Source organism: Bombina bombina, chromosome 4, assembly GCF_027579735.1.
Source record: "Bombina bombina isolate aBomBom1 chromosome 4, aBomBom1.pri, whole genome shotgun sequence".
In the NCBI taxonomy this organism is placed as follows: domain Eukaryota; kingdom Metazoa; phylum Chordata; class Amphibia; order Anura; family Bombinatoridae; genus Bombina; species Bombina bombina.
The window spans coordinates 776247640-776271263 of NC_069502.1; the positions used below are offsets into that span (position 1 = coordinate 776247640).

General features: G+C 39.0%; 1 protein-coding gene across 2 annotated transcripts in view; it reads left to right on the plus strand.

Moving 5' to 3' along the window:
* The window catches only part of FH (fumarate hydratase), an 837567-nt gene that overhangs the window by 82551 nt on the left and 731392 nt on the right, over positions 1–23624 (plus strand). For both annotated transcript variants that reach the window (XM_053711136.1, XM_053711137.1), the window contains exon 2: positions 15666–15800. In XM_053711136.1, coding sequence (XP_053567111.1) covers positions 15666–15800 — 135 coding nt within the window. The remainder of the gene's footprint in view (positions 1–15665; positions 15801–23624) is intronic.

The window sequence follows — 23624 nt, forward strand, 5'->3', positions numbered from 1 at the left end:
TTTATAGGCATTTTGAGGTTTGGGAAACTTTGCCCCTCCTGGTAGGAATGTATATCCCATACGTCACTAGCTCATGGACTCTTGCTAATATAATATGAAAGAAATGAATTTATCAGGTAAGTTCTTACATAAATTATGTTATATATATATATATTCATGCACCCTACTCTGTCCCTTTTATGATGCTTTTAAATATGATTTTTATGATGGAATCAGCCAATCAGAATCAAGGAGAAGGAGGTCTTGTAGTATGCGCATGTCTGGAAATTCGCCTTGCGTGTCACGGACTTCGGAAATGCTGGCGTGCGTGTCAAACCTTTCGTGGTGAATTAACTAATTGAATGAATGTAGCTACTTTTCGGGCATTATTTATAGGTGAGTCTAGTAATAGTCCACATCTCTGATGAAGAAGGGAATCTAAGTTTCTTTACCCTTCGAAACGCGTAAGATATTTGAGGAAGGTACACGACCGGTTTATGAATTGTTTTATGCCTCTGTGTCCCTGGAGCCTGTGATTGTTGTTTGAACTGTTTTCCCTACCACGGATGACTATTGGACTTCTGGGCTACAGTTTCACTATTTCTATGTGCTATCATCATACCTCATTAGTTGAGGTTTTTTTATGTGAGTGCAACTTATTGTGTGTCAGTTTATGTTCTATTAAAGCAGTTTTACACTATGAATGCTTTTCTGGTTCTCTTTATATGACACCTACACTGGAATTGGAAGTTACCACTCACTAAAGAGAGCACGAGGATTTTCTTGAAGGTTCTACTATCAGTATTCCAAGACACAGAAGGCTGTACACTGGGAGACCCAGGTTATCGTTTTACATCTATTCTACAGGAGGTGCCTTGCCCATCTATGAAAGTGCTACATTCATACCTCATTTGATTGAGGTTCTTTGAAGTAAGTGTACATCCAATAGGGGGTTATCGTTTGAAGACTGTGTTCTCTACATTTGATGTGCTCTGGATCATTTTATTTTCATTATTTATATATATATATATATATATATATATATATATATATATATATATATATATATATATATATATATATATATATATATATATATATATTTATTTTATTTTATTTTTTTACTACATTTTGTATTGTTTTATCTTTATATTGTTACAATATAATAATATTATTGTGTATTATATTTGCTGTATTCTCTAGCTTGGGTTCTCTGCGCCACCCTGCTTCTTCCTACTTTCATTTCTTTTAGAGGGGTGATAGGTCTCCTCTGTCATTTGGGTTTGGCGGCTGGATTTATCTTGCTAGAATTTTATATATGAGGTGCTGGTTATATAATATATACATTGTGGCATAGTTCCTCTCTGAGAGTGTGCGCCTAGGAGTGATCCAGTGGATTTCCTCTACTGGTTCATTTATCTTTTGTATATATATATGTATATATATATGTATATATATATATGTGTATATATATGTATATATATATATATATATATATATATATATATATATATATATATATATATATATATATATATATATATATATATATATATATATATATATATATATATATATATATATATATATATAAAAAAGTTATTTTTGAGTAAGAATGGCTTTTACAATACAGTCATATCGGAAAATATACAATTTACACACATCATGTAGGGATAAACAAATATCAACCAAATACATTACATCATGTGGAAACATCAACACATAGCAAACCTGCATGACATGATATTCTGGGAACCTCATTTTTTTATTTTGTTGGATCATAATGTCCTCCAAGCAAACAGGTCCACTTAAGGGACCAGAGACAGTCAGCCACTGAGGACACATTAAAGGTACACTCAGGTTAAATTAAATGTTCATGATTCAGATACAGCATGTAATTTTAATCAACTTTCCAATTTACTTCCATTAAAAAAAAATGTGCACAGTCTTTTATATTTACATTTTGAGTCACCAGATCCTACTGAGCATGTGCAAGAATTCACAGACTATACGTATATGCATTTGTTATTGGCTGATTGCTATCACATGGTTCAAGGGGAGTGGAAATATACATAACTTTGAAATTTGTTATAAAAAAATCTACTACTCATTTGAAGTTCAGACTAAGTGCTATTGCATTGTCTTGTTATCTTGCATTTGTTGATTATGCAAATCTAATGTGTTGACTGGTCCTTTAACAAAGCTAATATTAAGAAGTCCAGTGTCAATGTGTATAAAGTAGTGGCAAAGTTAGAAATCTGTAAACGATATCAAAATATAAAAGTACAGCAGTATACTTAAGTTACTCTTAAATAATGTCATTTAGCCTCAAACACAATAAACTGGTAGAAGTGTTATATTGAAACAGACCTGTTACCACTGCAAACATACGGCTAGATTTAGAGTTCTGCGGCCAAAGGGGTGCGTTAGCTACGCTGGCTTTTTTTCTCCCGCACCTTTTAAATACCGCTGGTATTTAGAGTTCACAGAATGGCTGCGTTAGGCTCCAAAAAGGGAGCGTAGAGCATATTTACCGCCACTGCAACTCTCAATACCAGCGTTGCTTACGGACGCGGCCAGCTTCAAAAACGTGCTCATGCACGATTCCCCCATAGGAAACAATGGGGCTGTTTGAGCTGAAAAAAAACCTAACACCTGCAAAAAAGCAGCGTTCAGCTCCTAACGCAGCCCCATTGTTTGCTATGGGGAAACACTTCCTAATACAATAGGGGAAGTGGTTAAGGTGTATGCACTGTATTAAAGAAATATATAAACAGTCCTGAAAACAATTCCTTGTAAGGCCACTGCACAAATTAGACTGTTTATAAAAGAAAGAATGTGGCGGTGTTCCCCAAAACAACCCCCACACTAATATCATTTACAAGGGACCACTCCCAGACATCCGTGTATACACAAGATAAAATGCTTGACTCGCCACTCTTCAGTCCCTTGGTGTGGTGTTTTTTTCTCAGATCAGGATGCTGTGTCCAGTACTGGTGTGAACAGTTGTGTCTTGTAATCCAGGATTATTACTCTCTGCCCATTATTCTGTTTTTGGGGCCCTGAAAAACGTCCACCTGTGTCCTTGGATAAGAAGACAGTCAGTGCAGTGTGCCTCTAGCCCACCTACCGCAATTTATATCCAAAACCTGTGCTCACTTTTTGGCCAAATAACACTTCCTAAGTCTGCACCTAACACCCTAACATGTACCCCGAGTCTAAACACCCCTAACCTTACACTTATTAACCCCTAATCTGCCGCCCCCGCTATCGCTGACCCCTGCATATTATTATTAACCCCTAATCTGCCGCTCCGTACACCGCCGCAACCTACATTATACTTATGTACCCCTAATCTGCTGCCCCTAACATCGCCAACCACTATGTTATATCTATTAACCCCTAATCTGCCGCCCCCAACTTCTCCTCCACGTACCTGCAATTATTAACCCCTAATCTGCCGACCGGATCTCACCGCTACTATAATAAATGTATTAACCCCTAAAGCTAAGTCTAACCCTAACACTAACACCCCCCTAAGTTAAATATAATTTTTTATCTAACAAAATAAATTAACTCTTATTAAATAACTTATTCCTATTTAAAGCTAAATACTTACCTGTAAAATAAACCCTAATATAGCTACAATATAAATTATAATTATATTGTAGCTATTTTAGGATTAATATTTATTTTACAGGCAACTTTGTAATTATTTTAACAAGGTACAATAGCTATTAAATAGTTAATAACTATTTAATAGTTACCTAGTTAAAATAATTACAAAATTACCTGTAAAATAAATCCTAACCTAAGTTACAATTAAACCTAACACTACACTATCATTAAATTAATTAAATACAATACCTACAATTTTCTACAATTAAACCTAACACTACACTATCAATAAATTAATTAAATACAATACCTACAAAAAAATACAATGAAATAAACTAACTAAAGTACAAAAAATAAAAAAGAACTAAGTTACAAAAAATAAAAAAATATTTACAAACATTAGAAAAATATTACAATTTTAAACTAATTACACCTACTCTAAGCCCCCTAATAAAATAAGAAATACCCCCAAAATAAAAAAATGCCCTACCCTATTCTAAAATTAAAATAGAAAAGCTCTTTTACCTTACCAGCCCTGAAAAGGGCCCTTTGCGGGGCATGCCCCAAAGAATTCAGCTCTTTTGCCTGTAAAAAACCCGCATACAATACCCCCCCCCAACATTACAACCCACCACCCACATACCCTTATCTAAACCAAACCCCCCTTAAATAAACCTAACACTAAGCCCCTGAAGATCTTCCTACCTTATCTTCACCTCGCCGGGTATCGCACCGATCCGTCCTGGCTCCGATGTCTTGATCCAAGCCCAAGCGGGGTGCTGAAGATGTCCATGATCCGGCTGAAGTCTTCATCCAAGCGGGAGCTGAAGAGGTCCATGATCCGGCTGAAGTCTTCTATTAAGCAGCATCTTCAATCTTCTTTCTTCCGGATCCATGTTCATCCCGCCGACGCTGAACATCCATCTTCACCGACGACTTCCCGACGAATGACAGTTCCTTTAAGGGACGTCATCCAAGATGGCGTCCCTCGAATTCAGATTGAGCTCGCATTCTATTGGCTGTTCCGATCAGCCAATAGAATGCGAGCTCAATCTGATTGGCTGATCGGATCAGCCAATTGGATTGAACTTGATTCTGATTGGCTGATTCCATCAGCCAATCAGAATTTTCCTACCTTAATTCCGATTGGCTGATAGAATCCTATCAGCCAATCGGAATTCGAGGGACGCCATCTTGGATGACGTCCCTTAAAGGAACCGTCATTCGTCGGGAAGTCGTCGGTGAAGATGGATGTTCCGCGTCGGCGGGATTAACATGGATCCGGAAGAAAGAAGATTGAAGATGCCGCTTGATAGAAGACTTCAGCCGGATCATGGACATCTTCAGCCTCCCGCTTGGGCTTGGATCAAGACATCGGAGCCAGGACGGATCGGTGTGATACCCGGCGACGTGAAGATAAGGTAGGAAGATCTTCAGGGGCTTAGTGTTAGGTTTATTTAAGGGGGGTTTGGGTTAGATTAGGGGTATATGGGTTGTGGGTTGTAATGTTGGGGGGGGGGGGTATTGTATGTGGTTTTTTTTTTACAGGCAAAAGAGCTGAATTCTTTGGGGCATGCCCCGCAAAGGGCCCTTTTCAGGGCTGGTAGGGTAAAAGAGCTTTGAACTTTTTTAATTTAGAATAGGGTAGGGCATTTTTTTTATTTTGGGGGGCTTTGTTATTTTATTAGGGGGCTTAGAGTAGGTGTAATTAGTTTAAAATTGTTGTAATATTTTCTAATGTTTGTAAATATTTTTTTATTTTTTGTAACTTAGTTCTTTTTTTATTTTTTGTACTTTAGTTAGTTTATTTCATTGTATTTATTTGTAGGTAATGTATTTAATTAATTTATTGATAGTGTAGTGTTAGGTTTAATTGTAACTTAGGTTAGGATTTATTTTACAGGTAATTTTGTAATTATTTTAACTAGGTAACTATTAAATAGTTCTTAACTATTTAATAGCTATTGTACCTGGTTAAAATAATTACAAAGTTGCCTGTAAAATAAATATTAATCCTAAAATAGCTACAATATAATTATAATTTATATTGTAGCTATATTAGGGTTTATTTTACAGGTAAGTGTTTGTTTAGCTTTAAATAGGAATAATTTATTTAATAATAGTTAATTTATTTCGTTAGATTTAAATTATATTTAAGTTAGGGGGATGTTAGGGTTAGAGTTAGACTTAGCTTTAGGGGTTAATACATTTATTATAGTAGCGGTGTGGTCCGGTCGGCAGATTAGGGGTTAATTATTGTAGGTAGGTGGAGGCGACTTTGGCGGCGGCAGATTAGGGGTTAATAAATATCATATAGGGGTCGGCTGTGTTAGGGGCAGCAGATTAGGGGTACATAGGTATAATGTAGGTTACGGCTGTGTACGGAGCGGCAGATTAGGGGTTAAAAAAATATGCATGTGTCAGCGATAGCGGTGGCGGCAGATTAGGGGTTAATAAATATAATATAGGGGTCGGCGATGTTAGGGGCAGCAGATTAGGGGTACATAGGGATAACGTAGCTGGCGGCGGTGTACGGAGCGGCAGATTAGTGGTTAAAAATTTTTAATAGAGTGGCGGCGATGTGGGGGGACCTCGGTTTAGGGGTACATAGGTAGTTTATGGGTGTTAGTGTACTTTAGAGCACAGTAGTTAAGAGCTATATATACCGGCGTTAGCCCAGAAAGCTCTTAACTACTGACTTTTTTCTGTGGCTGGAGTTTTGTCGTTAGTTTTCTAACGCTCACTTCAGCCACGACTCTAAATACCGGCGTTAGAAAGATCCCATTGAAAAGATAGGATACGCAATGGCGTAGGGGGATCTGCGGTATGGAAAAGTCGCGGCTGCAAAGTGAGAGTTATACCCTTTCCTGACTGACTCCAAATACCAGCGGGCAGTAAAAACCAGCGTTAGGAGTCTCTAACGCTGGTTTTGACGGCTGCCGCCCGACTCTAAATCTAGGCCATAGTTAGACACTAACAATGAACATTGGTAATAACATGCACATTAATAAAACTTTTAGTCCAGGCAATCTTCTTCAAATAACCAGAAAATAATAAACCCAGTAAATTTCTTGTATTAGTTCCCAAGGAACCTATTTAAAGAATATAGGAGAAACTTATTCCTGGTTCTTCAGACTAGGCAGAGGCTGCATAACTCTGCCAAAAGGGATGCTATGTATATATTTTGAGTAATAATTACCCTGGAGAGAGCTAAATGAGAGTTTGAACTGGACATCTAAGACAAGACAATGTAATGTGGACAATGACTTCTAGATGTACCACTAAAGGCATGGCAGGCGAATACTATCAATGTGTGACAGAAGTACATCCACTATCAGGAGGAGCAGCATATAATATGAACAACATAGACAATAGTAGCTCCCATAACTAAGCTCCTACATATCTACTTTTCAGTACAGATAAGTATATTTACAGCATTGGTGAGATATGACACAAATCCATATGCCCATACGTACTGAAGGGTGGCCTTACTCTTTATAAGACATCAAATCTATATTCCATGAGAAGCTGAATGTACAAACAGACATATGAAAAGGGGAGCAGTCAATAATTCACAATCTTCGAGCTACATCTTGAATATATTTTATTATTTTCTATCTTGATAGGATGATAATTTTTGATTTCTATTTTCTCCACTTTCGTTGGAGGTCTGGAATTTTTCTGCCCTACTTTTAGTCCGGTGATGTAGATCAGTTGGTGAATGTCCTGACTACTAATATTGTTCTAGATCCAAGGGTCTCGGATTCATATTCCGGAAGGGTTATTACAGCCCTTTGGCCTTTTGAGGTCAATTTATTGTATGCCATTTATTTGGGTAATAACTACTGTTTTTTCTTCAGCTGCTAATTTGGTTTATTCTGGGTGTAAGCACTGAAAAAGCGTTTTGTATCCTTTTTGGGAGAAATACGCTATATATTTACTAGTTATTAGACTGCATGAAGGTGCGGTTCTCTATCCAGTCATTCTGATGCGGGGCAGATTGAATTGTTTTTGGATTAATCCAAAATCTATATTTTTTTTTCTTAGGGTTTGAATAGATTTTCAAAATGAGACCTATGGGAAGAATCTTCTTTCTCATACACCCTGATTTATTTTCAGGAGTGATTATGCCAGTTATTTTTTGCAGGAACAGGGTTTGGGTTTCTATTCATTTCTATTCTTTGTCCTAAAGAAGGGTTTATTCAGTTCATTTTTTGGATCTGAAGACTTTTATATTTTTCAACTTTTATGTTGGCAATTATAAGGACTATTATGCCTTTTTGTTGAGGTAATTTCATGTCCACTCATTTTTCAGGATGTTTATCCTCATTTTATATGCTCATTCAGTCCACTTGTGGATTCTGAGATTTGGTTTAGCGATAGCATTATGAATCTCTTCATAGGTTCATAGGTTCCTGGTGCCTTTCTTCTGTCTTCAGGCAGTAAGTTATGGTAGTGCTTCCTTATTTGGTTGGTATTTTGGCTAATAAGCTTAATCTTTTCTTTTATTAAGATGGGCAGATAGCTCAGCATACAGATTCCTGATGAGGTCCATTCAGCCTTTCATTCTCTGAGGTCAATTAAATGAGCAGTGTTTTGACAGCACAAGGGGTTTGGAAACTTCAGAGGCGAGGTTTCCAATCAATATTTGAACTTTGTGCTATTTCAGAGTTCTTTTCAGGCTTAGCTTCTTTTAGGAGAGATTTTTTTCTTTCAGACAGACAATGTCACAATTGTGGCATATGTAAATCATTTAATAGGGACTTGCAGTTCCTTAGCAATTAAGAAGTATCTTGAATACGTGGTTTGGTTGGTTTTCCTCTCCTGTCTAATCTTTACGATTTATATCTCAGGCATTTGGGAGATGGATTTTCTCAACCATCAGTCTTTACATCTGGGAGAGTGGTACCTTTATACAAATGTGTTCTATGAATTTACCAGGTACCTTTTCAGGTTTAGGGATCCTCATGTGGAAATGGTGAATACTGTAGTGTCTTTGTTTTGCAACCTGGCAACATCCTTCCGCCTACGCTTTTTTTTTCTTCCAAAGGTGCTCGTCAAGATCATTTTGGAATAGTCTCATATGTGTCTGATAGCATCAGCATGGCATCAGCATGGCTTCTTAAGTTTGGTATGTGGATCTTGTTCGAATGTCCAGTTGCCATCCTTGGCCACTTTGGCTAGCCCTCTTGTTTTAGGGGCTATTTTTTCCATCAGGATTTCAAATGATGAATTTGAAGGTATGGAACTTGTTTGGTGTTTAGTCATAGAGGTTCTCTGATTCAGTTTTTTATCACAATGTTGCAGGCTTATAAGTCTTCTCATAAATTCTCGTGGCATTCTCTTAGAATTCCTAGAATATAGTCTAAGTATTTTAGAGACACATCTTTGCCTTTTCTCTTTCTCTTTTTATAAGAAAAGATTACTTTTCTTCCTGACATTTACTGTTTTGTTCAGACTTTGGTTCTTATCAAGTCTGTTTCATCAATTTCTCTTCCTTGGAGTCTTGAATTGTTTTTTTAAGGCTATACAGGGTTTTCAGTTTGAGCCTATGCATACTTTGAATATTAGACTATTTAATTGGAAGGCATTGTTCATTTTTAGACTATCTCTTCAGCTAGAAGAGTTTTCTGATTTGTCTGCTCTCTTTTCAGTCTCCTTTTCTGATTTTTCATCAGGATAAGGCTGTTTTGCAGACTTCGTTTAAATTTCTTCCTAAGATTGTGAATTCTTACAACATTAGTAGGGTAATTGTTGTTCCTTCCTTATGTCCTAATCCTAAGAATTCTTTTTAGAGACCTTTACATTCTTTGGATATCCTAAGAGCTTTGAAATATTATGTCAAAGCTACTATAGGTTTCAGGAAGACTTCTAGTCTATTTGTTGTTTTTTCTGGTCCTAAGTAGGTCATAAAACTTCTACCATTTCTTTGCCATCTTGGTTGTAGCTTTTTTATTTCTTAATTATTATTTGGAGACGGGTCAGTCTTCGCTTCAAAGAATTACTGCTCATTCTACTAGTTCAGTAGCCACTTATTGGCTTTTTAAGAATGAAGCTTCGGTTGTTTAGTTTCGCAAAGCAACAACTTGGTTTTCTTTGCATTCATTACTACATCTTACCATTCTGATGTATTTGAAGCAGTTTTTGGTAGAAAAGTTTTTCAGGCAGCGGTTTCAGTTTGATTTTTCTGCTTATGTTTTAAGTTTTTTTTTCCTTCAATTTATGAGAAACTTATTTTTATGTGGATTTAATTTTTTTCAGCGGAAATGGCTGTTTTTATTTTATCCCTCCCTTTCTAGAGACTCTTCTATGGTCTTCCACATCTTGGGTATTTCTATCCCATACGTCACTAGCTCATGGACTCTTGCCAATTACATGAAAGAAAACATAATTTATGTAAGAACTTACCTGATAAATTCATTTTTCATATTGGCAAGAGTCCATGAGGCCCACTCTTTTTGGTGGTTATGTTTTTTTGTATAAAAGCACAATTTTATTTCCAGTTCCTCTTCTTGTATGCTTTTTTACTCCTTATTTCTCTTGTAAGGTGTATCCAGTCCACGGATCATCCATTACTTGTGGGATATTCTCATTCCCAACAGGAAGTTGCAAGAGGACACCCACAGCAGAGCTGTTATATAGCTCCTCCCCTAACTGCGATATCCAGTCATTCTCTTGCAACTCTCAACAAGCATGGAAGGTAGTAAGAGAGAGTGGTGAAATATAGATAGTTTTTTTTTTATCTTCAATCAAAAGTTTATTTTAAATGGTACCGGAGTTGTACTATTTTATCCCAGGCAGTAAATAGAAGAAGAATCTGCCTGAGTTTTCTATGATCTTAGCAGGTTGTAACTAAGATCCATTGCTGTTCTCACATATGTCTGAGGAGAGAGGTAACTTCAGCGGGAGAATGGCGTGCAGGTTACTCTGCTATGAGGTATGTGCAGTTACAATTTTTTCTAGAAATGGAAAATGCTGCTGATACCGGATTAATGTAAGTTAAGCCTGAATACAGTGATTTAATAGCGACTGGTATCATGCTTACTCTCAGGGGTAATACCCTTATAAAATTGCAATATAAAACGTTTGCTGGCATGTTTAATCGTTTTTATATATGCTTTGGTGATAAAACTTTATTGGGGCCTAGTTTTTTCCACATGGCTGGCTTAAATTTTGCCTACAAACAGTTTCCTGAGGCTTTCCACTGTTGTAGTATGAGTGGGAGGGGCCTATTTTAGCGCTTTTTTGCGCAGTTAAAATTACAGACTGAGACATCCAGCTTCCCTCAGAAGTCCCCTGAATGCTATAGGACATCTCCTAAAGGGCTCAAAGGCTTTCCAAAGTCGTTTATTGGGGAAGGTAGGGCCACAGCAGAGCTGTGGCAGTTTGTTGTGACTTAAAAAACTTCTATCGTTTTTTTGATCCGTTTTTTTGAACTAAGGGGTTAATCATCCATTTGCAAGTGGGTGCAATGCTCTGTTAGCTTATTATACACACTGTAAAAATTTCATTTGATTTACTGCCTTTTTTCACTGTTTTTCAAATTTTGACAAAATTTGTTTCTCTTAAAGGCACAGTACCGTTTTTTATATTTGCTTGTTAACTTGATTTAAAGTGTTTTCCAAGCTTGCTAATCTCATTGCTAGTCTGTACAAACGTGTCTGACATAGAGGAAACTCCTTGTTCATTATGTTTAAAAGCCATGGTGGAACCCCCTCTTAGAATGTGTACCAAATGTACTGATTTCACTTTAAGCAATAAAGATCATATTCTGTCTTAAAAAAATTTATCACCAGAGGAATCTGACGAGGGGGAAGTTATGCCGACTAACTCTCCCCACGTGTCAGATCCTTTGACTCCCGCTCAAGGGACTCACGCTCAAATGGCGCCAAGTACATCTAGGGCGCCCATAGCGATTACTTTACAAGACATGGCGGCAGTCATGGATAATACACTGTCAGCGGTATTAGCCAGACTACCTGAATTTAGAGGTAAGCGATATAGATCTGGGGTTAGACGAAATGCAGAGCATACTGACGCTTTAAGAACCATGTCTGATACTGCCTCACAATATGCAGAAGCTGAGGAAGGAGAGCTTCAGTCTGTGGGTGATGTTTCTGACTCGGGAAAGATGCCTGATTCTGATATTTCTACATTTAAATTTAAGCTTGAACACCTCCGCGTGTTGCTCAGGGAGGTTTTAGCTGCTCTGAATGACTGTGATACAATTGCAGTGCCAGAGAAATTGTGTAGACTGGATAAATACTATGCAGTGCCGGTGTGTACTGATGTTTTTCCAATACCTAAAAGGTTTACAGAAATTATTAATAAGGAATGGGATAGACCAGGTGTGCCGTTCTCTCCCCCTCCTATTTTTAGAAAAATGTTTCCAATAGACGCCACCACACGGGACTTATGGCAGACAGTCCCTAAAGTGGAGGGAGCAGTTTCTACTCTAGCAAAGCGTACTACTATCCCTGTAGAGGACAGTTGTGCTTTTTTAGATCCAATGGATAAAAAATTAGAAGTTTACCTTAAGAAAATGTTTATTCAACAAGGTTTTATCCTACAGCCCCTTGCATGCATTGCTCCTGTCACTGCTGCTGCGGCGTTCTGGTTTGAGTCTCTGGAAGATGCTTTACAGGTAGCGACTCCATTGGATGACATACTTGACAAGCTTAGAGCACTTAAGCTAGCCAATTCTTTTGTTTCTGATGCCATTGTTCATTTGACTAAACTAACGGCTAAGAATTCTGTTTTTGCTATACAGGCGCGCAGGGCGCTATGGCTTAAATCATGGTCAGCTGACGTCACTTCAAAGTCTAAACTACTTAACATTCCCTTCAAGGGGCAGACCCTATTCGGGCCTGGTTTGAAGGAGATTATTGCTGATATCACTGGAGGAAAAGGTCATGCCCTTCCTCAGGACAGGTCCAAATCAAGGGCCAAACAGTCTAATTTTCGTGCCTTTCGAAACTTCAAGGCAGGTGCGGCATCAACTTCCTCTAATGCAAAACAAGAGGGAACTTTTGCTCAGTCCAAGACGGTCTGGAGACCAAACCAGACCTGGAACAAAGGTAAGCAGGCCAAAAAGCCTGCTGCTGCCTCTAAGACAGCATGAAGGAACGGCCCCCTATCCGGTAACGGATCTAGTAGGGGGCAGACTTTCACTCTTCGCCCAGGCGTGGGCAAGAGATGTCCAGGATCCCTGGGCGTTGGAAATTATATCCCAGGGATATCTTCTGGACTTCAAAGCTTCCCCCCCCCCCCCAAAGGGAGATTTCACCTTTTACAATTATCTGCAAACCAGATAAAGAGAGAGGCATTCTTACACTGTGTACGAGACCTCCTAGTTATGGGAGTGATCCATCCAGTTCCAAAGGAGGAACAGGGACAGGGTTTTTACTCAAATCTGTTTGTGGTTCCCAAAAAAGAGGGAACCTTCAGACCAATTTTGGATCTAAAGATCTTAAACAAATTCCTCAGAGTTCCATCATTCAAGATGGAAACTATTCCTACCATCCTACCTATGATCCAGGAGGGTCAATATATGACTACAGTGGATTTAAAGGATGCTTATCTTCACATTCCGATACACAAAGATCATCATCGGTTTCTCAGGTTTGCCTTTCTAGACAGGCATTACCAGTTTGTAGCTCTTCCCTTTGGATTAGCTAAAGCCCCAAGAATCTTTACGAAGGTTCTGGGGTCGCTTCTGGCGGTCCTAAGGCCGCAGGGCATAGCAGTGGCCCCTTATTTAGACGACATCCTGATACAGACGTCAAACTTCCAAATTGCCAAGTCTCATACGGACGTAGTACTGGCATTTCTGAGATTGCATGGGTGGAAAGTGAACGAGGAAAAGTTCTCTATCCCCACTCACAAGAGTTTCCTTCCTAGGGACTCTGATAGATTCTGTAGAAATGAAAATTTACTTGACGGAGTCCAGGTTATCAAAGCTTCTAAATTCCTGCCGTATTCTTCATTCCATTCCGCGCCCTTCGGTGGGTCAGTGCATAGAAGTAATCGGCTTAATGGTAGTTCTTAAGGTTCTTCAAGGAGTTCCGTTTGAACCTCTTCATTCCATAGATATCAAACTTTTATCTTGGAAAGTTCTTTTTTTGGTAGCTATTTCCTCGGCTCGTAGAGTCTCCGAGTTATCTGCTTTACAATGTGATTCTCCTTATCTGATCTTCCATACGGATAAGGTACTCCTGCGTACCAAACCTGGGTTTTTACCTAAGGTGGTATCTAACAAGAATATAAATCAAGAGATTGTTGTTCCATCCTTGTGTCCTAATCCTTCTTCAAAGAAGGAACGTCTATTACACAATCTTGACGTGGTTCGTGCTTTAAAGTTTTACTTACAAGCTTCTAAAGATTTTTGTCAAACATCTGCTTTGTTTGTTGTCTACTCTGGACAGAGGCTTCGGCAACCTCTTTCTTTTTGGCTAAGAAGCATAATCCGCTTAGCCTATGAGACTGCTGGCCAGCAGCCTCCTGAAAGGATTACAGCTCATTCTACTAGAGCTGTGGCTTCCACTTGGGCCTTTAAAAATGAGGCTTCTGTTGAACAGATTTGCAAGGCGGCGACTTGGTCTTCGCTTCATACTTTTTCAAAATTCTACAAATTTGATACTTTTGCTTCTTCGGAGGCTATTTTTGGGAGAGAGGTTTTACAGGCAGTGGTACCTTCCGTTTAAGTACCTGCCTTGTCCCTCCCTTCATCCGTGTACTTTAGCTTTGGTATTGGTATCCCACAAGTAATGGATGATCCGTGGACTGGATACACCTTACAAGAGAACACAATTTATGCTTACCTGATAAATTTATTTCTCTTGTGGTGTATCCAGTCCACGGCCCGCCCTGTCATTTTAAGGCAGGTAATTTTTTCATTTAAACTACAGTCACCACTGCACCCTATGGTTTCTCCTTTCTCTGCGTGTTTTTGGTCGAATGACTGGATATGGCAGTTAGGGGAGGAGCTATATAACAGCTCTGCTGTGGGTGTCCTCTTGCAACTTTCTGTTGGGAATGAGAATATCCCACAAGTAATGGATGATCCGTGGACTGGATACACCACAAGAGAAATAAATTTATCAGGTAAGCATAAATTGTGTTTTTATCACCCCACTACTTGGCTATTCGTTTATCTGAATTGTCGGTGTGGTGAGGGGTCTATTTGTAGGCATATGAGGTTTGGGAAACTTTGCCCCTTCTGGTAGGATTGTATATCCCATACGTCACTAGCTCATGGACTCTTGCCAATATGAAAGAAATTAATTTATCAGGTAAGTTCTTACATAAATTGTTATATACATATATAAATGCTGTTTAAGGAACATATTTTGTTGCAAAAGTTTGGTTAAAATTGTTTTAAAATGAAGTTGAAACTAACAAACATGTTTATGTGCAACTCATTCAATGCACAGATGAGAACTCTGTTGATGGAAAGGGAAATGTCCCTAGTAGCATAAAAAATAAATGCCTTTACACACAGGATCATAAACATTAATACAATTTTTAAAATAATAAATTGCATGCAGCAAAATTTTTATTTTTATTTTTTATAAACGTATGTATTGGGTACTTGTAAAGCGCGGCTAATTACCCGTAAGGGTATCAAGGCGCTGCTCATTTTATCGACCTCAGAAGAAAGAAAGGCTGAGTGGACCTCGCCGGGGATCGAACCTGGAACACTTGGGTTGCTACAGAGCTCAGCCACAATGCCTTAGCATGCTGAGCTATCTGTCCAGCTTTGCTTAATGTTGCTTAACTTCATAATGATAATCCTGAAAGAGGCAATAAAAGAATGCAATGATTTGCTGTGGCCCCCCAGGGAGCAACAGAGACATTATTATTATTATTATTTTTATTATTATTATTTATTATTTACTATAGAGCTGGACAAGATGATCAGATTTACATGTCAGACAAGGATATTTGTGTGAAAATATATTCAGTATAGCTGATAAAAATGAGAACCAAGTTGTTGTGTACAGTGTTGTATAGAAAACTGTGTTCTATTGCTCCAAGCAAAAAAATAATAATTCTTGTATATGTTTCAGGCTAGCAGTGACTCCTTTCGCATTGAATCCGACACATTTGGTGAACTCAAAGTTCCCAATGACAAATATTATGGAGCCCAGACAGTGAGATCCATGATGAACTTCAAAATTGGAGGGGTAACAGAAAGAATGCCAGTAAGTATCTTAATTACATCTGACTAAAGTATAGAGCCAGCACAGATTATGGAGCCAATTGTTTACACATACATCTCCTATGTTTTCCTTATACACATACATCAGTTGTTGAACCTCCTTTCTTAGTCTCACCATGGGTTCAAAGATGATTCAGCTAAGTTGTCTAAATGTATAGTGTGCAGCTGTTCAGTTTTGTTGGATTGATGAAAGGTAGTGATGAAGATAGTCTGCAGCCAAATTAATCAAATCTCTGCATTAAAAATAATAAAATAAATTAAGCCATTTTGTAGCACAGCACAATAATACTACAAGTTATTTTTATTTTGAGTCGCTATACTAGCCCTCATAAAAAAAGACTGGTTCCTTTTCCATTTTAATGGGAGGAGAGTCCACTGCTTCATTCATTACTTGTGGGAATTAAGAACCTGGCCACCAGGAGGAGGCAAAGGCTTAAATGCCTCCCCCACTCCACTCATCCCTCAGTAATTCTTTGCCTTTCATCACAGGAGGTTGGCAGAGAAGTGTTGGAAGATTGGAGTAGTCTCTTATGGAGGGTAGTACTCTTTTTGAAATGGGACTGGAGTTTTTTTTTTTTTTTTTTTTTTTTTTTTTAAATTTCCTTTTTATTATTTATTTTCAGTTGCATAAACAGTTTAGACATGATTCTTGTAACATGTTGCGATACATTATACATTTCCAATGAATGAATCAATCATAATAACTCATAATTGCATCTATAACAATATATTCTAACCAAAAATATCTTTCTTTAGGTCATATATATTAAGCTTAACCTATGGCTTATCTTGTATGACATTCTTGCTCGTTATACATTTCAAATTAAAATTACCATACGCAGAGAAGAACACCACACACAGGGAAACTCAAGAACCTTTCAAATGACCTATACTACTGCCTATATTTCAGTGCATTATCTAACCTATACCCACACCACACCGACACAACACCACCAGCAATAACCACACAAATAACACCCACACTGGCAACACAAAAAGAGAAAAAAAAAAGTTCCATTACACTCTCCTTCTCTCCCCTCCATCATTCCCCTATACTATTATCAGTACCATTTGACCAATCTCTAGGAAAACGACCCGTAAGAATGTTTTGAAGACATAGGATGATATTACAATAACAGCTGAGAGTGGAGAACGTTGGGAAATCGTAGGGAAATGGTGTTCCCTGCAAACAGTGTGAAATGTTCAAAAAACAGTGTTAATCCCTCAAAGTCTTAACGATGTGAAAGTGATCAAAAACTGGTCAAAAAAGAATCAAACAAAGGTTGAAAAAATAGTGGTAAAATAAAGTGAAAAAATAGTGAAAAAATAGTGTAAATAGTTCCAATAAGAAAAGTGTCTATAAACAGAACCTCCTTAGGTTTGTCCTCAAAAAAGGGGGTCCATACAAGTGTTTATGTGGTAGGTGAGGGGATGTCCGGTAAATCCTGGGTTCATTCCCTTAATCCAACCTGTAAAAGAAATCTAAAATAGTGCAATAATGCTAACAAATAAACGAATAATTTAAGAAAAGTGCTCACCGATTTCTGCCAACGCGTTTCGGCCCTTATCTGGGTTTTTTTTCAAGACTATAGTATGGTGTATAATGGTGGCTCTATTTAAGACTGTTGTTAACCAATCAGTCCTGTCAGTATTTTGGCGCCACATTTCCCTACGATCTCCCAACGTTCTCCACTCTCAGCTGTTATTGTAATATCATCCTATGTCCTACTATATTATGTGTTATTGCTTGATGTAATTTGTGCAATTTACGTATATATTGTATCATGGATCCATGTTTTTAACATATTTTGTATTTTATTCTAATTGTATTAAATATGTATTAACCTGATTTTAGAGAATAAAAGTTATTTGAGAGGTTTTTTTACCTATCTTTCACATATTGATTTTTTTATGGCCTACCTGAAGAGTTGAAAGCTAGTTTTATAGTTGTATTCACTTCCTCTGCCTGTGTTAGGCGCTCCTAGGTCTTTCTACATTATAATGTCGAATCTGCAAGTAAGCAAAAACATCTTTGTTCTGTATTCCATACTTACAGGAAATATTATTGAATGTATCTATTGTACCACATGCCATCAATAACTGTTTAACGTTCTTTAACCCCCTATCCCTTCAGCCTTGAAAAACTTGGGTGTTATACCCGGGTTGAAATCCAGGATTCCCCTGTATTGATAAAAATTCTGTCTCATATGGATTAACCTGAATTTCAGAGCAATATTTTTGCCACGCTATTATATTCTTAAACGTCATTAAATTATCAACATTACAGGACAATTTCCAGATTGGACAATGCAATATAGCCTTCAAATCAAAAGGAGCAATAATACTGGATTCACATTGATAGTGAGCAACATATTCTGTTTCGGTAATCCAATCAATGGCATATTTGAGTAACGTAACCCAATTATAATAATTAATATTTGGAAAAGCTAACCCTGCTGCCAGATTAGCATTCATTAATATTGTTATCACGATCCGCGGTTTCCTCCCTTTCCATATAAACTTAGAACACATCTGATTAAATTTGGTGATATCTCTGTTTTTAAGCATTACTGGAATATTTTGTAATAAATACAATATTTCTTCTGTTAAGTGTGATCAGTCCACGGGTCATCATTACTTCTGGGATATTACTCCTCCCCAACAGGAAGTGCAAGAGGATTCACCCAGCAGAGCTGCATATAGCTCCTCCCCTCTACGTCACTCCCAGTCATTCTCTTGCACCCAACGACTAGATAGGATGTGTGAGAGGACTATGGTGATTATACTTAGTTTTATATCTTCAATCAAAAGTTTGTTATTTTAAAATAGCACCGGAGTGTGTTATCTCTCTGGCAGAGTTTGAAGAAGAATCTACCAGAGTTTTTGTTATGATTTTAGCCGGAGTAGTTAAGATCATATTGCTGTTTCTCGGCCATCTGAGGAGAGGTAAACTTCAGATCAGGGGACAGCGGGCAGATGAATCTGCATAGAGGTATGTAGCAGTTTTTATTTTCTGACAATGGAATTGATGAGAAAATCCTGCCATACCGATATAATGTCATGTATGTATACTTTACACTTCAGTATTCTGGGGAATGGTACTTCACTAGAATTACACTGTAAGAAATACATAAAGCTGTTTAATAACTAGAGATTATGTTTAACGTTTTTGCTGGAATGTAAAATCGTTTTCATTTACTGAGGTACTGAGTGAATAAATGTTTGGGCACTATTTTTCCACTTGGCAGTTGCTTAATCTGTTTTCTGACAGTTTCTGTTCTCCCTCACTGCTGTGTGTGAGGGGGAGGGGCCGTTTTTTTGGCGCTTTTACTACGCATCAAATATTTCAGTCAGCAACTCATTGTATTCCCTGCATGATCCGGTTCATCTCTACAGAGCTCAGGGGTCTTCAAAACTTATTTTGAGGGAGGTAATTTCTCTCAGCAGAGCTGTGAGAATTATAGTTTGACTGAGATAAAAAACGTTTATTCTGTAATTTGTTTCCTGCTTTCAGAATTTGTTATCTTTGCTAATGGGATTAAACCTTTGCTAAAGTTGTGTTATTTACAAGGATTGAGGCTATAACTGTTTCAATTTATTAATTTTCAACTGTCATAGATCTTCTGTGCTTCTTAAAGGCACAGTACGTTTTAATATTATTCTAATTGAATTGTATTTCCAAGTTACAAGTTTATTTGCTAGTGTGTTAAACATGTCTGATTCAGAGGATGATACCTGTGTCATTTGTTGCAATGCCAAAGTGGAGCCCAATAGAAATTTATGTACTAACTGTATTGATGCTACTTTAAATAAAAGTCAATCTGTACAAATTGAACAAATTTCACCAAACAACGAGGGGAGAGTTATGCCGACTAACTCGCCTCACGTGTCAGTACCTACATCTCCCGCTCAGAGGGAGGTGCGTGATATTGTAGCGCCGAGTACATCTGGGCGGCCATTACAAATAACATTACAGGATATGGCTACTGTTATGACTGAGGTTTTGGCTAAATTACCAGAACTAAGAGGTAAGCGTGATCACTCTGGGGTGAGAACAGAGTGCGCTGATAATATTAGGGCCATGTCAGACACTGCGTCACAGGTGGCAGAACATGAGGACGGAGAACTTCATTCTGTGGGTGACGGTTCTGATCCAAACAGACTGGATTCAGATATTTCAAATTTTAAATTTAAACTGGAAAACCTCCGTGTATTACTAGGGGAGGTGTTAGCGGCTCTGAATGATTGTAACACAGTTGCAATAGCAGAGAAAATGTGTAGGTTGGATAAATATTTTGCGGTACCGACGAGTACTGAGGTTTTTCCTATACCTAAGAGACTTACTGAAATTGTTACTAAGGAGTGGGATAGACCCGGTGTGCCGTTCTCACCCCCTCCGATATTTAGAAAAATGTTTCCAATAGACGCCACCACAAGGGACTTATGGCAAACGGTCCCTAAGGTGGAGGGAGCAGTTTCTACCTTAGCTAAGCGTACCACTATCCCGGTGGAGGATAGCTGTGCTTTTTCAGATCCAATGGATAAAAAATTAGAGGGTTACCTTAAGAAAATGTTTGTTCAACAAGGTTTTATATTGCAACCCCTTGCATGCATTGCGCCGATCACGGCTGCAGCGGCATTCTGGATTGAGTCTCTGGAAGAGAACATTGGTTCAGCTACTCTGGACGACATTACGGACAGGCTTAGAGTCCTTAAACTAGCTAATTCATTCATTTCGGAGGCCGTAGTACATCTTACTAAACTTACGGCGAAGAATTCAGGATTCGCCATTCAGGCACGCAGGGCGCTGTGGCTAAAATCCTGGTCAGCTGATGTTACTTCTAAGTCTAAATTGCTTAATATACCTTTCAAAGGGCAGACCTTATTCGGGCCCGGGTTGAAAGAGATTATCGCTGACATTACGGGAGGTAAAGGCCATGCCCTGCCTCAGGACAAAGCCAAAGCCAAGACTAGACAGTCTAATTTTCGTTCCTTTCGTAATTTCAAAGCAGGAGCATCATCAACTTCCTCTGCACCAAAACAGGAAGGAGCTGTTGCTCGCTACAGACAAGGCTGGAAACCTAACCAGTCCTGGAACAAGGGCAAGCAGACCAGGAAACCTGCTGCTGCCCCTAAAACAGCATGAATTGAGGGCCCCCGATCCGGGATCGGATCTAGTGGGGGGCAGACTTTCTCTCTTCGCCCAGGCTTGGGCAAGAGATGTTCAGGATCCCTGGGCGCTAGAGATAATATCTCAGGGATACCTTCTGGACTTCAAATACTCTCCTCCAAGAGAGAGATTTCATCTGTCAAGATTGTCAACAATCCAGACAAAGAAAGAGGCGTTTCTACGCTGCGTACAAGAGCTCTTGTTAATGGGAGTAATCCATCCAGTTCCACGATCGGAACAGGGACAGGGGTTTTACTCAAATCTGTTTGTGGTTCCCAAAAAAGAGGGAACTTTCAGACCAATCCTGGACTTAAAGATCCTAAACAAATTCCTAAGAGTTCCATCGTTCAAGATGGAGACTATTCGGACAATTTTACCTATGATCCAAGAGGGTCAGTACATGACCACTGTAGATTTAAAAGATGCTTACCTTCACATACCGATTCACAAAGATCATTATCGGTACCTAAGGTTTGCCTTCCTAGACAGGCATTACCAGTTTGTGGCTCTTCCATTCGGATTGGCTACAGCTCCAAGAATCTTCACAAAGGTTCTGGGTGCTCTTCTGGCGGTACTAAGACCGCGGGGAATCTCGGTAGCTCCATACCTAGACGACATTCTGATACAAGCTTCAAGCTTTCAAACTGCCAAGTCTCATACAGAGTTAGTGCTGGCATTTCTAAGGTCACATGGATGGAAGGTGAACGAAAAGAAAAGTTCACTCGTTCCACTCACAAGAGTTCCCTTCCTGGGGACTCTTTTATAGATTCTGTAGAAATGAAGATTTACCTGACAGAGGACAGGCTAACAAGACTTCAAAGTGCTTGCCGCACCCTTCATTCCATTCAACACCCGTCAGTGGCTCAATGCATGGAGGTAATCGGCTTTATGGTAGCGGCAATGGACATAGTACCCTTTGCACGCTTACACCTCAGACCACTGCAACTGTGCATGCTAAGTCAGTGGAATGGGGATTACTCAGACTTATCCCCTTCTCTGAATCTGGATCAAGAGACCAGAAATTCTCTTCTATGGTGGCTTTCTCGGCCACATCTGTCCAGGGGGATGCCATTCAGCAGACCAGACTGGACAATTGTAACAACAGACGCCAGCCTTCTAGGTTGGGGTGCCGTCTGGAATTCTCTGAAGGCTCAGGGACAATGGAGTCAGGAGGAGTCTCCTGCCAATAAACATTCTGGAATTGAGAGCAGTTCTCAATGCCCTCCTGGCTTGGCCCCAGTTGACAACTTGGGGGTTCATCAGGTTTCAGTCGGACAACATCACGACTGTAGCTTACATCAACCATCAGGGAGGGACAAGAAGCTCCCTAGCTATGATGGAAGTATCAAAGATAATTAGCTGGGCAGAGTCTCACTCTTGCCACCTGTCAGCAATCCACATCCCGGGAGTGGAGAACTGGGAGGCGGATTTCTTAAGTCGTCAGACTTTTCATCCGGGGGAGTGGGAACTTCATCCGGAGGTCTTTGCCCAAATACTTCGACGTTGGGGCAAACCAGAGATAGATCTCATGGCGTCTCGACAGAACGCCAAGCTTCCTCGTTACGGGTCCAGATCCAGGGATCCAGGAGCAGTCCTGATAGATGCTCTGACAGTACCTTGGGACTTCAGGATGGCTTACGTGTTTCCACCCTTCCCGTTGCTTCCTCGATTGATTGCCAGAATCAAACAAGAGAGAGCATCAGTGATTCTAATAGCACCTGCGTGGCCACGCAGGACTTGGTATGCAGACCTGGTGGACATGTCATCCTGTCCACCTTGGTCTCTACCTCTGAAACAGGACCTTCTGATACAGGGTCCCTTCAAACATCAAAATCTAACTTCTCTGAAGCTGACTGCTTGGAAATTGAACGCTTGATTTTATCAAGACGTGGGTTTTCTGAGTCAGTTATTGATACCTTAATACAGGCTAGGAAACCTGTTACCAGAAAGATTTACCATAAGATATGGCGTAAATACCTATATTGGTGTGAATCCAAAGGTTACTCTTGGAGTAAGGTTAGGATTCCTAGGATATTGTCTTTTCTACAAGAAGGTTTAGAAAAGGGTTTATCTGCTAGTTCATTAAAGGGACAGATCTCAGCTCTGTCCATTCTGTTACACAAACGTCTGTCAGAAGTTCCTGACGTCCAGGCTTTTTGTCAGGCTTTGGCCAGGATTAAGCCTGTGTTTAAAACTGTTGCTCCACCATGGAGTTTAAACCTTGTTCTTAATGTTTTACAGGGCGTTCCGTTTGAAACCCTTCATTCCATTGATATAAAGTTGTTATCTTGGAAAGTTCTATTTTTAATGGCTATTTCCTCGGCTCGAAGAGTCTCTGAATTATCAGCCTTACATTGTGATTCTCCTTATTTGATTTTTCATTCGGATAAGGTAGTCCTGCGTACTAAACCTGGGTTCTTACCTAAGGTAGTTACTAACAGGAATATCAATCAAGAGATTGTTGTTCCTTCTTTATGCCCAAATCCTTCTTCAAAGAAGGAACGTCTACTGCACAACCTGGATGTAGTCCGTGCTCTAAAATTTTACTTACAGGCAACTAAGGAATTTCGACAAACGTCTTCTCTGTTTGTCATTTACTCTGGGCAGAGGAGAGGTCAAAAAGCTTCCTGCTACCTC